This window comes from Dromaius novaehollandiae, chromosome 14, assembly GCF_036370855.1.
Source record: "Dromaius novaehollandiae isolate bDroNov1 chromosome 14, bDroNov1.hap1, whole genome shotgun sequence".
Lineage (NCBI taxonomy): Eukaryota > Metazoa > Chordata > Aves > Casuariiformes > Dromaiidae > Dromaius > Dromaius novaehollandiae.
Window position 1 is genome coordinate 3,968,316 of NC_088111.1, and position 14,797 is coordinate 3,983,112.

The 14,797-nt window shown below is 55.9% G+C and overlaps 1 protein-coding gene across 4 annotated transcripts in view; it reads left to right on the forward strand.

The window, feature by feature from the left end:
• Nucleotides 1-14,797, forward strand: part of MAP2K3 (mitogen-activated protein kinase kinase 3) — a 33,897-nt gene that overhangs the window by 14,007 nt on the left and 5,093 nt on the right. For 3 of the 4 annotated variants that reach the window (XM_026095193.2, XM_064520140.1, XM_026095192.2), the window contains exons 2-10: nt 3,953-3,985; nt 4,615-4,684; nt 6,595-6,643; nt 10,130-10,243; nt 10,821-10,940; nt 11,433-11,549; nt 11,790-11,841; nt 12,693-12,820; nt 13,494-13,571. In XM_026095193.2, the coding sequence (XP_025950978.1) occupies nt 3,953-3,985; nt 4,615-4,684; nt 6,595-6,643; nt 10,130-10,243; nt 10,821-10,940; nt 11,433-11,549; nt 11,790-11,841; nt 12,693-12,820; nt 13,494-13,571 (761 nt within the window). Of the gene's footprint in view, nt 1-302; nt 334-3,952; nt 3,986-4,614; nt 4,685-6,594; nt 6,644-10,129; nt 10,244-10,820; nt 10,941-11,432; nt 11,550-11,789; nt 11,842-12,692; nt 12,821-13,493; nt 13,572-14,797 lie in introns of those variants that run through there. The other variant, XM_064520139.1, reaches the window with a different exon arrangement.

The following is a 14,797-nucleotide window of genomic DNA, read 5'->3' on the forward strand; positions in this document are numbered from 1 at the left end:
CAGCCTCCCTGCTGGAGCGGGTTTATCTCGTGGCTGTCACCAGGGCTTTGCCTGGGGCTGGGACCGAGCACGGAGGAGGCAGCGGAGAGGTTTAATTTCAAAGGTCGGCTCAGGCAAATAGTTTTATTTACAGTTTGTTAGATTGTCCTGCTCGTTTCTCTCCACCCACGCCGGCAGAGTGGGAACGATAAACCTCCAGGGAGAGGGGCAGTGTAAGAGGATTTGAGCGAGGGCACGGCGAAGACGCCGTGCTGTACGTTGAATTCAGCAGTTCCAGGAAATGTAAGCGCCCGTTTTTCGCTGCTGCAGATTATAGCATGAGAAAAAAAAATGGTAAGGCTTTTTTCTTTAGGAGGAAATGGTTCCTTTCTCAGCATAAAGGATGCAGTTACGAGCCTGCAGCATCACGTGGGCACCAGGAGCTTCGCTCAGCTCGCTTTTCCCTGCCCGGGCGCACGGCACGGTGGCATGCTCTCCCGCGTGCCGCTGCCTGCCCCCGTGGCCGGCGGGTCCGCACGGCTCCGGGCAGCATCCGGAGCGTCGTATCAGCACGGAAAAACATGTGTTTGAGGTTCAGACCAGCTGCCAGCTGCCTTCATGGCCTGGGGGGTGATGGGGACACGTCCCCACGTCACCTTGTGCCGTCGCTTTTTTTTTTCCCCCCTTCCTTTTTTTCTTTTTAAGTCTTTCCTTCACCCGGGGGAGCTGCAAAGCCCGGCTCAGTGACACGCCAGTCTCCGGGGGCCGAGGTCTGGCACCGCGCAGCCGGCTCTTGCGCCTGCAAGATAAAGCCCGGCAGCGACGGGTGCTTTGCGGGGCGATAACGGGGCCGGCGGCGGCGGGGAACCGGGCCGTGCCCCGAGCTCGTGGCAGGGCTGCTCCTGCCCGCAGCGGGGAGCGCGCGGGGCTTCGGCAGGGCTGCTCGTCCCTTTTTTTCCGGGTCGTGCTCGGGAGGAAGCGGCGCCCGCCTGCTCCACCGCCGCCTCTCCGGCTGCAAACGGCGGCACGCTGTCGCGGTGGCTTCCCGCGAGGCTGGGAGCACGGCGGGAAATTCGGGATGCAGGATGCAGGATGCTCGTGGAGCTTGGGCGAGTTTTGGGAGATAAATAAAATTCCTGCCCTGGCTGCCGCCTCCATGGGGACAGCATCCCATGGGGAAACCGTGCGATTTTCTGTAAGCACAGGCTGAGCTGCATGGGCTTTTCCACCTCGGAGCTGGGAAATGCTCTTTGGAGCTAGGTGCAATGGAGGGCGGGAAGGGGATCGCTGTGATCAGCCCCCGGCGCGGTGGAGAGGGGGAGGCAGTGGTTTGGGCTGCGGGAGCAGCTGCCCGGTGCACAGGGCCCTCGCTGGGGCAGTGTGCAAGCGCGCTGTGGCCGAGCCCTGGGGATAGTTCGGGTTTGCGGAGGATCGCTGATGCGCAGAGAAGCGAAAGGACCCGTCTGCACGGCACAGGCACTTTGCAGCTGGGAATCTGCCCCATTGACCCTATAACCTGCGCTTGCAAATGCTCCTGCAAGCACAGACCGTGCTGAGCACCGCGCTGCACCGCACCGCTGCCCGGCCCGCAAGCACGCGCCGCTGTGGCTCTTGCAGCCAGGGCTAAGGCAGGGCTGCTGCCGCGGCCACCGCAGCACCTGGCTCGCGGGGTGTGTGGACCCTGCTCCCGCCACGTGAATCCCCACGTCCCGGCCACGCGCGCCAGGGCAGCCGGCTGCACAGAGGCGGCTTTGTGCTCGCTGCTCTGGGTTACTATGGCGATCGGGGAGAGGGAGAGCAAACAGATGAAGCAAAATACCAGTGGGGATGGGGGGGCGTTTCGGGGCCTCGTGCAAAGGTCTGGCTTGGAGCCGAGTGTCCAGGAGCAGCCTCCCTCCCCGAGGCAGGAGGAGGGGACAGATGAGCATCCCAGGCTTGGCTGGGAGCAGGGAGCCGTCGCTCGCCCTCCCCTTGCAAGCGGAGGGCGTTTTGCAACGGGCACCCGAGCGCTAAATCGCTCGTGGGGGGACGGGAGCGTGTGCTGGGGCCGAGCTCGCCGGCGTGCGTGCACGCACTGGGACGCGGGGCGTCCTCCTTCTGCGTTTGCTCGCCTCGTTGCTCAACCAGGTACTTTGCAAAGTCTCATCAGGGAGTGCACTGGGCTATTTATAGCTGCCTTTTCTCAGCTCTGCTCTGATAAGGGATCAGGAGGGGAAATGTTGCTGGCTCACGGTCAAATCTCCGGAGATGTTTTCCTGCCGAGCTGGTTCGGTTTGGAGCGCAGCGGCCCCGCGAGCTCAGGCGCTGCCCGGCTGGGGGTTCGGGTGCTCTGGGCCAAGGCAGCGGTGCTTTTGTAGTGCTGGAAGTTCACGGTGCATCGCAGGAGCTGTGCTGGTAGCAGAGCACCTGGGCAAAGGTGCAGCCTCTGCGACCCAGCGATGTCCTCTGCCTGGGCCGGCCCCGCGGAGGTCTCTCGCTGGTGCTGCGGGACCTCTCCGGCCGGGCGCACGCGGAGCCCATGTGCTGCGTCTCCCTGCTGAAATCCAGGCGCCTCCTCTCTCCCTCCCTTCCCCAGCTCCCAGACCCACGCTCGGAGCGCTCCTGGCAGCGCTCGCTGCACACTGCGCCTTCGCTGCACGCTGCAGCCGCCCCCGTGTGCCCGTTGGGAGGGATCGGGGCGGCAGAGCAGGCTTTGGCTGCCGCAGCCTCCATCCAGGCCTCCTCTCAGGGAAGATCACACACAGTTAAGCTGGACCACTCCCAATTCCCTCCTAGGAGAAAATACACAACCCCCAAGAAGCTCGAGGAGCTTGGCGAAGGTGTGATCGTGGTTTCTGCTGTCCCAGAGCAAGCTTTGAGGGCCACCACCGGAGCACGGTTGCTCACGCTCTCCGCGTTCCCTCGAGAACGGCCAGCTTTTTGGATCCCGGCGCGGATGTGCACCAGGACCTGCTAGCGTGCACCTATTGTTCCCCCCTTCCTTGCCGTGGATGCAGGACCCCCAGCATGGCAGTGGTCTGCAGGAGGTTCATCTGCCCCGCGTGCTTGGGGTAGCAGCCCGAGGGCCGCGGCGCAGCAGGGAGCTGAGTCTGGACCCGGCGCCGGTCGTGTCCGCGTGTTTCCTGCCCGTTGGACCCCTTTGCTCGTTATCTCTTGTCCTTGTGGTTTTGTCGCCGAGTGTTTGGCCTTCCTGATCTCCCTCTTCTGTGATGGGTCATGTTACGTCTTGCTGGTGTTTGGAGGTGGTGCCTGGGGAGGAGGAGGAGGAGAGCATCTGCTTGCTAGTCTCTCCTGGTGAGGTCGTGCCTTGTCTCGATGGTCTCCGCCTGTGCAAACTGTTTTTTCAGCTGATTCTCTAGAGTCTCTTCAATATTCAGCTCCTAGAGGACCATCTTTTCCCTTTGCTGGGTGCAGGTGTGGGCTGCCCTCTCTCGCCATGGGAGTTGCTCCTCGGTTTTGTTTGAGGCCCGGTAGCAATTGCCCTCCCGCCGGAGGGGAGCAGAGCTGGCCCGTGCAGGCGCCCCGTTGCTGCGGTGCCCCGGTCCCCGCGGGCCGGCAGGGAGATGCGTTGGAGGGTGCCGAGAGCCCCAGGGCTCTGAGCAGTGGTGCTGCACGCCAGATCGGATCAGCCGTGTGTGGCGGGGCGGGATATCCCAGAATGTGTCTGTCTCTTCCCAAGAAGGCCTGGATGGGAGCCTGGGATCTTGTGGGGAAAGGAGGAGTTAGGGAAAGTGGAGCATTTTCTGGAGCCCCGTGTATCGCTAATGGCATGGGGACCTCTTGTGGTTGGACAACTGGGATGGACCCAGTCTGCTGGGGCTGTGCTCCTTCGGAGCCCTGCCTTTTTCTCCACGCAGAATATGCAACCAGGACTGTTCTTCTCGGACCGTGTGGGACTGTAAGGGATCCGATTTGTACCCAGCTTGTCTGGAGCATGAAAACTGACCCAGTGTCTCTCTTCCATCTCTTTCAGATTCCAAGGGATCCTTGGAGCCGCACAAACCAGGTTAGTGCCAAGTGAAAAGAGTAGTTTTAACCCATCTCCTAAACATCGGCAATTAAAAATCAAAAATAGGAGAGACTGTTAATGGCCGCGGGGGGGGTTAAGAGCAGTGCCGGGTTGGCTGAGGAGCATTGCAAGGCAGTGCTTGGCTAAGGGACTCAGACAATGGTCCCTATCAATGCACTTCTGGGCTTTTCTGAGGGCAAGTGCTCAACAGGGGTGTTGAGACCCACTTGCGCTTCTGACTGTTGCCTCTGACATTGGACAACGGGTGTGAGCACAGGGGCCTTGTCGTGTAGCCCTGATGTAGCTATGCAGTGCAAGAGGTTCAGGCCCTAACTCCCCGAACTGGAGTTTAGTGTTAGGTCTGTGCCAGGAGGAATTTTTACTGGATCCAAGCTCGTTTGGGCCCTGGAACTGCTTCAGCTCCTAAAGCTCTGTAGATGGGGCAGAAGGACAGGGCCATTGCTGTGGGAGGAGGGAGTTTGCAGAAGAGCAGCTCAATTGAGTTTGGATGGAGCTGGGCTGCAGTGTTGCTGGGCCTGGCCAGCTGGTAGCTGTGGGCGAAAGGATGCTTGAGGGAAGAAATAAGTAAAAATGTCTGTCGCTCACATGTGGATCTTCTCTTCTAGTAAAGAGCAGGAGGAAACAGGATTTGAGGATAGCACGTTTCACCATCAAGCAGCCTGTTGCCAACACAACGTAAGTGTCTCTGTTGCTTGAAACCTGCGGTTCTCCAGAGCATCTGGATTCAGAGCTGGCTGATGGGGAAGAAGGGGAAAGGCCCGTGCAGACTTTACAAAATCAGCGTAGTTAGGGTGTTCTCTTTTCCTTAAGTTATGGCTTGCAGGTGGTGACAAGGAATTGCACTCGCTTGCAAACGTGCATGCACACACATACCCGGGGTATGCCTCTCCGGGAGGTGCCTCTTTGACTTAAAATAGCCGAAGGGCAAAGGCCTTGCTGGGAGACTTTCTTCTGTCTTCCTTCCACAACTCTGCTGATGCCGAGGGACAGACGCTTGGTGAAGAGGGCGAATGTGCCTTCCTTCTGTGGGACAGAAGAGGTGAAGGTTTTTAGTGCAGGGGAAGAGAAGAGATGGTGGCAGCTGGACTGAGGCAGGTGTAGGAGGATGAGGGTTGGCAAGATGTCCTTTGTAGCACGACATCCTTCCTGTGATCTGTGCATCGCTCACAGCTCCCTGCCTTGGTGTGAGGATGACACAGAGCATCTTGTGGTGCTCTGCCACATACTGCTCGGTGCCAGGGGCCAGTGCCCAGCTGTATCTCAGGGCATTGGAATTTCTCTGCCCTGTTTATTTCATGCGTCTGACGCTTGTTGTGCTGTAGGGGAGAATCAAATATAGCAGCACTCGGTTTGACAAAGGGCAGACAACTAAAATTCCTCTTCCATGTGATCTTCCAAAACGCCTTGGGCTGTGTCCCCACCGCTGAGCCTTGTTTGCTCCAGAAACCCTCTCCAGAGACCGTGCCAGCTCCAGGAGAGCAGTGAAATCCCCACAGGGGAGTTATCACTGCCTAAAAACCCAGATAGGACAGATCGCCCCGGGGAGGACCGCTCCCCCATTGGGACTATCCAGTGCGGCGTGCACACTCCAAGCCCTGCGTGCAGCAGCCGCCTCCTTCCCCCTGCGGCTGCATCTCTCTCTGCTCCTATCAGTGTTTGAATTTCCCCTGGGGAAGGTGTCACGCCTGAGTTTGCTGGGCGCTTGCATGCCCAGAGCACTTCTGAGAAGGCTGATGCCAAGTATCTACAACTTCTTTTCTCCGAACTTTCCAAGGTATAGTGCAAATATTTGCACAGTTCAAGGCTTTCACTGTGAGACCGAGTACTTCCTTGAAGCTGGAGGTTGCCTTATTGCTCTGATGGGAATTAGAAGGCCAAACAAATTGGGCAATTCCCACTCTTTCAAGGTCACAGGAGATGGGAAGAGCATAGAAGCAAGGCACAAGAGACAAAAATCTAATGTCAGCTATAAAAGTACCATGCTACAAGTAATGGGAAGTGGCCAGCAATGAGGAAAAAGCCATAAAGGAAGACTTTCACCTGCACGGTGTCGTGTGAAGTGTGACACTGTAAAATGCCTGGCTTCTCTGCATGCCAAGCTGCCTACAACAGGCCTACAAGTGTACACAAATGACTCACGCTTGGGGAATTACCTGTTGTTCTCTGGGCGTGTGTTTCAAGCTAGTGGCTGTACTGTTACAACACCTGCCTGTCAAAACATGACAGCTGAGCTGCTCGGCCGCAGCAACATCTCATCTGATCAATCTCGGTTCCTTGGGCTCACCTCCTGAGCAGAGGGGGTTTCTTAGCCTGTTCATTTGATCCGTGCCTGGTCTAACTGACTCTTTCGGGTTCTTGCTGGCCGCATTCAGCAGATGCTTTGTGGGTGTGGACTGAGGTGTTACTTGCACAATTAAAGCATTTGTGAGCGTTTGGAGGGGGCTGATCTGAACACGTAATGACAAGGCACTGTGGAAAGCGGTGGCTGAAAGTGCTTGAAGGAACATGAAACCTGGTTTTGGCTAAGAAGAAGGTAAACAAAGCTGTGCTTTCTGCTGACTCTTTCCCTCCCTCTTTTCTTGCAGACCCCCGAGGAACTTGGACTCCAGAACTTTCATTACCATTGGAGATAAAGTACGTGTCAGTGTGGTTTCTTTTTGCTTGCTTCCAATCTTGCTTGCCCCTCGTGTGGCGGGTTTCATGGATAGTACTGTCACGTCAACTTGTAAAATCAGATGTTGATATTTCAAAGCATACTTGAACACCCATGAGAAGGACTGTGCCCTCCTTGTGCACCTCGGGGAGGGGTCTTTGAAGGGATGGGGTGTTCCTCAGCGAGACCTTTTCTCCGTTGAACACTGGGCCTCTGTGCTAGTATTTAGAGCAGTGACTAGTTGAGACAGATCCTGAAGGGCAGGGCTAAGCTTGCTGGGTGGGAGGAATTCGTAAATTGATTCCTGAGTTTTGGGTGAATGGAAAACCCTATGACCAGTTCTGCCCAGGGGATTATCCTGTTCCTTCTGTCACGAAGGTGGAAATTCCCTGCAGGGGAGTCCTTGGCTGCCAGCGTCTGCCCCACAGCAGGGACCAGGCTACCAGAAGCAGCGATGGAGGTAGTGGCAGAGGGGCCAGCACACCAGGTTTGCAAAGCCTCGTTCCGCCTGGGAGTCGCTGGCGGCCCCAAGGCCCAGCTTGTCCGTGCTGTGCCCAGAGCACTGGCAGGCACGACCCTAGTGCTGGGGGATCCCAGCACCCCAGGCCGCGTGGGTGGACCTGGCCTGCTGCTCTTCAGGCGCACACTGCATGCCGTATTTCACCTGTGCTCCCTTATATCGGTGCCTTTATGGTGCACAGGTTGCACAGGGAGACCCTAGGTCTCCTGAGCTGCCGCTGTCCGGGCTGTGGTTGCTGGCAGTCGGGGTTGTGGGCGAGGTGCAGGCTTTGGTGGCTGGGATGGAGGCTCGGACGGGCGCGTGGGACTGCAGAGCACCCCAGCTGCAAGACGGGCTCGTCCCTGAGCCCAGCGCTCGCTGGCTGGTCCCTCCTCGCTGGTGGCAGTCCCTGCGGGTGGTGACCAGCAGGCAGGTGGTGTCAGGGTCTGGCCTAGGAGAGAGCGTGCAGGCAGCGTGCAGTTTTGTCCATAGCGAGAGATCACAGAGCTCCCTGAACATCCCTGCCCGTGACCTCGGTCCGAATGGAAAGATCCAGTCCATCCGCACTAAATCAGCGTGACCTCACTGTGCTCTCCGCCTGCTGCAAACAAAGTCCCTCTTGTCCTGCTGACCTCCAGGGCTGTTTTACTGTCTGTGTCCAAAGAGAAGCTGGGCACAAAGCTGTTTTCTGGCTCTCCAAAGCTATTCCTACCAACCTGATGAAAAACAACGCTAGAAATAGCCACTGCCCCTCTTTTATTTCATTCTGTTGTTATGGGCTCTCCTGGGGCTGCAGAAAGCTGATTGCAAGGGAGCTAAAAATACCACCCTGTGCATTGGATCAGCACTATATCTAGCTGCTTACTTCCCGGGCTGGGCAGGTGGCTCTGCTGATGAGACCCGTGCGAAGGGAGAGCGCTGGAGCTCGGGAGAAGCTCTCTGTACTCGCTGCCTTTCCTGGGGTGCGTTTATCCGAGTGGTTCCCCTGAGCAAGTTGCCCACCATGAAGGGTACAAGGTGCGACTGAGCCTTTACTGCTGCTTCGTTGTGATATGATGATATCAAGGGAAGTGGCTGGCTGGGAACGTCCCTTCTCTGATAAACGCCAGCTGGGCGCTGCCTGCTCTGGTGCCTGGTCCAGGTGTTTGGAGCGACACAGTGTGGGATGGAGGAAGAGGGCTTGGGCATAAGCCCAGCTTTGGGCTGTGGGAGTGGATGGTGACCTTGGATCCCTTAAATCCTTGCAGGCAATGTCCTGCATCTCCATTGCCGGCTCAAACTCCCCAGGCCACGGGGTGAGCGATGCAGGGAAGGAGCAGTGCCGATCCCGTCAGTGCATCGCCTCCGTTGCTGGGCAGGGTTCCTGGAGGGTGCTGGGAACTGCCAGCTTCTGGGGAAGCCTTAGGGTAAATGCCAGGAAAAAAGAAAACACAATAACCTGGAACAATTGCAGAACATGTGTCCTGAAAAGCACCAGCAGATCCTTCCCGGAGGCTCCCGTGGGAGCTGCGAGCCTGCACTGCACCTCTGCCAGCTGCCCGGGGCAGCGGGCTGGGGGGTTGCACGCGTCCCCCTTAGCCCCGCTCTCCTCCTTACCGGATCCACCGTCCCGTGCGGGAAGGGGCTGCCACCTCCCCGCGCAAGGCCGTGCATATCTTACTGCTGAGCTCAAGCACAGACCTCTCTTGATCCCGGCCTCGGCCGCCTGCCAGACACATCTGGTTTGAATAAACGGAGCTGGGGCCGGCTGGAACGTCCGGCGGAGCTGGTCGCTCCGGGCCGCTGCGCGTCCCCGTGGCCGGCGGGCGGGGGGACCTTGCTGGCCGGCAGCCCGGCAGCCCCGTCGCCCGGCTTTGCTGCTTCACACGAACCGCTGCTTCCGCTCCGCTCGGGGCGTAGCTCGCAGGCATTGTTTCCGACGCTGTGCAATCCATGCTTTTCCCACCCTCGCCGCCTTCGTGGCTACTGGGGCAATTTGGCATCCTGGTATTATTTTTGTTCCCTGAGACCGGAGGAAAAGTCGAGGCTGGATGAAGTCCTGCCTGGCTGAAAGAAGGCCTGTGACTTATTAAGAGCAATGAACGCAGAGTCCAAAAATAGCCCGTGTCTCACTCAAACAGTTTGTGCCCTGCCCAGCAGAGCAGACAGTTACAGGCTAACGTGTGTTTGGGGAAACTTGTTGTTGGGTTGCACAGAAACTCGCTCCCTCCCGGCTGCATGGGCCGCGCGGGTTGTCTGAGCACTGGGGATTTTTTCTGCTTGAAACAGGGCTTATGTAACTGCGTTTGCCTGAGCTCCTTCCTCAGCGCTCGCTCGCGTTTTACCCTGTTGGCTGGTTTCTGATGGTGGGAGAAAGCGTCGGAAGCAGGCAGAATTCCTCTGAGCTCCCTGATATTAGGAGCTGTGTGCACCATCCCATCTAAGAGCGGTTTTGTGTAGGCTGAGGTGTTACTAGGCACTTGGTGTTATTCGTGACCGACGATCACCCAGGGCCCGGCCAGGGGAGGGTGAGGAACCCCAGCTGGGCACGGGGATTTGGAACGGGAAGTGGCAAAGGTCTCGATTGCCACCCGTGTTGGCAGAGGAGCTGATAAAATCCTGCGAGTTGCTTCAGCAGCCACAAAAATACCCTCGTGCCGGTAATCCCGGACAGGGGAAGAGGCACCAACCTTTGGTGCCCTTTCCAGTGGCAGCGTGCCCTGGTGTAAAGGATAAAACTCCTGATCTCCAGCTGCAGGGGGGAAATTAAATGAGTCCTAGTGAGCAGAGTGAGAAGGTTTGATACAGAAACAGAGCAAAAAATATATTCATCTTCTCTTCTAAGTGTGATGCCTCCCTTACATGTAAGAGCTGCTGGGGTCCTGCCATTTGGAAGTGCTCTGCGTTGATGAGGCGCTAGTTGAACCTCTGCCGATGTCTTTGGCGATGAGCAGGCATGTGTCTGATTTTTGTCTCTCTCTCCCTAAAGAACTTCGAGGTGGAGGCTGATGACTTGGTGACTATTTCAGAGCTGGGCCGTGGGGCCTATGGCGTGGTGGAGAAGGTCCGGCATGCTCAGAGCGGCACCACCATGGCTGTGAAGGTGAGGACCGCTTGTTGCAGAGGGGGCTGGGGATTGCGACAGGCGGCTCCAGGGGAGCAGAGAGGCTCTGCCGAACGGTCACGGCGAAATGAGGACACGGAGATGACGGAGGCTTGTCTTGGCTTGGCGGTCTCCAGTGTCCCTGTGCAGCTTGGTGTGGCTTGGCTGTTGCGAGGGTGTGAGCAGAGTCCGTGCTGATATCGGCTGGGCACTGCTGCTCTCGATAAGCAGGTGCTGAAATCCAGGCTCGGTGCCCACACCCAGTTAGTGCAGAGTTTGGATGTCAGAGTGCCCATTCAGGCTGCTGGCCTCATCCCACGTCTGCTGCAGAGTTTGCCAAGGTTTTTGTAATTCGTTAAGGTGCTGTTTGAAAGGGGAGATCCGGGCATCTCCCTGGCTGGAGTGCTGCTATCTGCAAAATAAGTGCAAAATGCTTGCCCTGGACTCAATACTGCAAGTCCTTTGCGTCAGAGTGAGGGAGTCTCCCTCCATAGCTTATAGTGTTATTCCACCTACATCACAAAACATCTTTCTTTTTTCTCTTCCAAAATTTGGTTGTTTTTTTTTTTTGTCCCAGAGGATTCGAGCGACTGTGAACACTCAGGAGCAGAAGAGGTTACTGATGGACTTGGACATCTCCATGAGGACAGTTGACTGCTTCTACACTGTCACCTTCTACGGAGCCCTCTTCCGAGAGGTAGTGAGATAGTGTGAGAGCGAGCGGGCTGTGCAGCAGCTTGGATGTGTGCAGATATACTGGAGATGCAAATTTATCTCAAACCGCCTCTGCTTTCTTCAGCCAAAGTGGGCTATTTGAGGTGCTGCCATGATTTAAAGTTATTAGCTTGCCTGCTTCAGGCAGCATTCAGCTCCCACACTACCCAGGGGATTGAGGTCCTTTCCTCACTTCCATGGTAGTTTCGGTGATATCTAAACAGCCGTGTCCATCTCTGTCCTGTGCAGTGCCTTGAGGTCCTTTCCTCACTTCCATAGTAGTTTTGGTGATATCGAAGCAGCCGTGTCCATCTCTGTCCATCTGTGTTCTGGCATGAGGCCAGCAGTGGCTGCACAACGGGGACTTCAGGTTGCCCTGGGTGGAACGGGCAACGTCTGTCCACACCGCTCCCTTCAGCTCCGGGGGTGCCAGGGAATCCCCTCTCCCCCATCAATGGCTTTTCTCTGTCTGCAGGGCGATGTGTGGATCTGTATGGAGCTCATGGACACCTCCCTAGATAAATTCTACAAGAAGGTGCTAGAGAAGAAGAAAACCATCCCTGAAGACATCTTGGGGAAAATGGCTGTGTCTGTGAGTACCTCTCGGGTTCATATGTAGTTTTGTGCATCCGCAGAGCCCTGTGGTGATTCATAACACACCTTGTGTGTAACTCGGTGCCGCAAGGTTACATTTTGCTTTCAGACTGGGGTTTGCTGACTGCAGCCCTTCGGAGGTCTTTCTGCAGAAAACAGCATTTGGAAACGGGCGGTGTGTTCACAGTGAAAGGTTGGTGCTGTGTGTGACTGACTGTTTCGCTCTTTTTATCCCCAGATTGTACGAGCGCTGGAGCATCTGCACAGTAAACTGTCTGTGATCCATAGAGGTACGTACTGGGTGGGATTAGCATGACGTGGCTGGAGTTCTAGCCTTGAAATAGGTTATGCAAAGAGTCCCTCCCACAAAATATGTGGAGTGTGTGCCTCTGGGATGCTTGCAGTGGTGTCTGATGGAATTTGGGACCATGGTGGACAGACCTGAACGCCCAAGGCCTGACCCAGAGATGTACCCTTCATGTGTCTGCTTGTATGATGCTGTTCTTTTCCTCCTTTACAAAGGAAGGGTTGAACATTGTGACTGAATTCCTCGCTGTCTGAATTGTCATGGGCATCTCTGGCTCTCTCTCTGAGTAGAGAGATGAACTGCAGGTGACTCCTGGGGACAAAATCCCCTAGCTTTCCTGCCTGGCTAGTTTTAGTAAGGGATGGTCTGAAAGAGACCTTGCAAATCAAGGATGGGAATCTTAATGCCCAGGTCCTGCTCTTCATCCTGGTGTAGTTTCTTGCATACCTCTGGACAGATCGTGATGATTGAGACATGAGCTGTCCCAAGAACTCAATGGAAGTTGAGCATTTAAGGCTGTGTTGGGCACATAAGTCTCTCCTAAGGAGGTGGGCATTAACTCCTCAGCATCTTATTTCAGCCACGTAAGGGCCTTTTGACCTGCTTTTTATAGAGGAGGCCTCTTCTACCCTGAGGGCCTGGTTCTAGTTTTCTGATGAACAGCCTTTATTGAAACAAAAGAATGGTGGGGTTTTGCCTCTTTTCCCTTGTTTTAAGACCCTCCTAGTCCTCTCTCAGGCCAGCAGTGAGTATTTTCACAGGCTCTGCTCCTCTAGTAGCTCTGTGATACCTCAGCAGAAGGCTTGATCTGCTCTCTCATGTTCTCTCTCTTAGATGTGAAACCTTCCAATGTGCTCATCAACAAGGAGGGGCATGTGAAAATGTGTGACTTTGGAATCAGCGGCTACTTGGTGGACTCCGTGGCAAAGACCACGGATGCTGGCTGCAAACCGTACATGGCTGTAAGTGTGTTCATGTGGGATCTAACTTGACATCCTTCAGCTGCCTTCAGCCTTGACTTGAAGAGGGTGTTGCTTAGAAATCAGTCCTGATTCACTTCTGTCCTGAGATAGAAACCGTTGCAGCATGCTCTGGGCATCCTGACTCAGCAGAGTCCTCTAAGGATGGGATTACACTCCCTCTAAGCCCTACTGTTTGCGTTAATCCTACGGCAGACTCTTCCTTCATCACCTTCCATTTGCAGAAGGGTGAAGGGCTGGCTAGCTCTTTGTGGTGGTTGAAAGGGCTACGCCCAGTTGGCTAGAAGATGCGCAGGCTTCTCTTGGCAGGATCATTTTAAAGTTTGTTTCATCCTCTCAAGTTGCTTTGAATTTCCCAGTGCCGTCCATGGCATCTCTAGGGGTAGATTACACCCCTGGGGACGATGCTACATGGGTTGTACAAGTCCCGCTTGGGAGCTGGAGGAGAGTTCCTATGGGTTATGTGGAGCAAAATGTGGCCTTCATCAATGCTTGTAGATAGAACCTCAAACCCTGTCCTCTTGGGAAGGTCTGTGCCTGAACGTGAGCCAGGAGAATCCACCCAGCCTGGGTTTTGTAGCCAGAGATTTGCTCTGGGTGGTTTGCGCTGGGAAAACAAGATAGAGCTGTAGTATCTTCCATTTTGCCGTTATAGCCGGAGAGGATAAACCCTGAGCTGAACCAGAAGGGCTACAACGTGAAGTCGGACGTCTGGAGTCTCGGGATCACGATGGTAATGTAGGAGGGCTGCACTCGGCCGTTCCTGGGAGTGGGCAGGGGCTTTGCTGGCTGGGCTCTAACCCTGCCATGCTTAGAGGCATCTGATGGCTTCAGCCCAGGTGGCTGTGCACCAAATGTGCCAAATTCTGTTGCTTAGGGCAACAAGGGCCCCTTGTTGCTTAGGGCATGAGCCAAATTACCCAAGACAGTGCTGTGGTGCTGCTCTGTGCATCCAGGGACACCTTACCCCGGGCAGATGGCTGCGAGCCGGTGTGCACAGCCAGGTGTTGCCACCGCTGCCGTGGCTCTTGCCAAGTTTGCTGGCTAGCTTGACTGGAGATAACCCATCTGCCTGCCCCCTCTCTTTCCTCCTCTCCTCTCTCGTGTGCTCCTGTGGATCCTGAGGCCTACCTAAAGGCCTGTTATCCCAGCACGGTCCCCATGTACCCCTCTGCTTGGGTTTCCCAGAGTGCACTGTGCAGGATGCAGCTCCAAATGCCTCCTGTTAGCTCTTAACTGTGATGGTCTGGCCTGCACCCTCCCAGGGGTCAACATCTGCATGAGAGTAGGCCCACTTGGGCTTTCAAGAGTCCAGCTTTTAAAACCACCTTTAAGACTTTGCTTTGCAGCTTCCTTAGGTGCTGGCTGGAGAGGCAGTCGGTGGAGCTGGTTCCCAGAAGCAGGGTTTGCTGTGGCTGTGTCGCAGCCTTCCTGTATGCACAACCCTCCCACGCTAGCAGAGTGTCCTGGGAGTACTGGGATGAGCTGGTCTCCCCTGCTCCAGCTAAGGGTAGTGTGCATGGTTTGCAGCAGTGCTGCCTGTGAGGTAGCTTGCAGCAGCCAACAGGAAGGGGAAATACTTTCAGTTCCAAAATTGCAGCTGCTCAGGACAATTTATCTACCTCCTGCAAGAAACGGATCTTACAGAAAACCGCTGTAATCGTCTGGCGCCAGAGGACAAAGGAAGTCCCGGTTGCTGGCTCGAAGGAGATGCCGTCTGGGACTGGTTCTCTTGCTTTCCAGGAGACTCCCTCTGTGCGGGTAGATTATTTTCAGGAATTTTTCCTGTGCTCTCTTAGCAGTGACCTTAGTTTTGGGCTTTGCATCCCTGTATCTGTGTGTGCTACACAGATCTCGGGGCAAATATTCCCTCTTCCCCAGCCAGTCTTGTCCACAATGCCAAAGCCAAACCCCTCTTTCTGTTGGTGTCCACGTGCCAGCGCGGAGCAGAACTAAGCT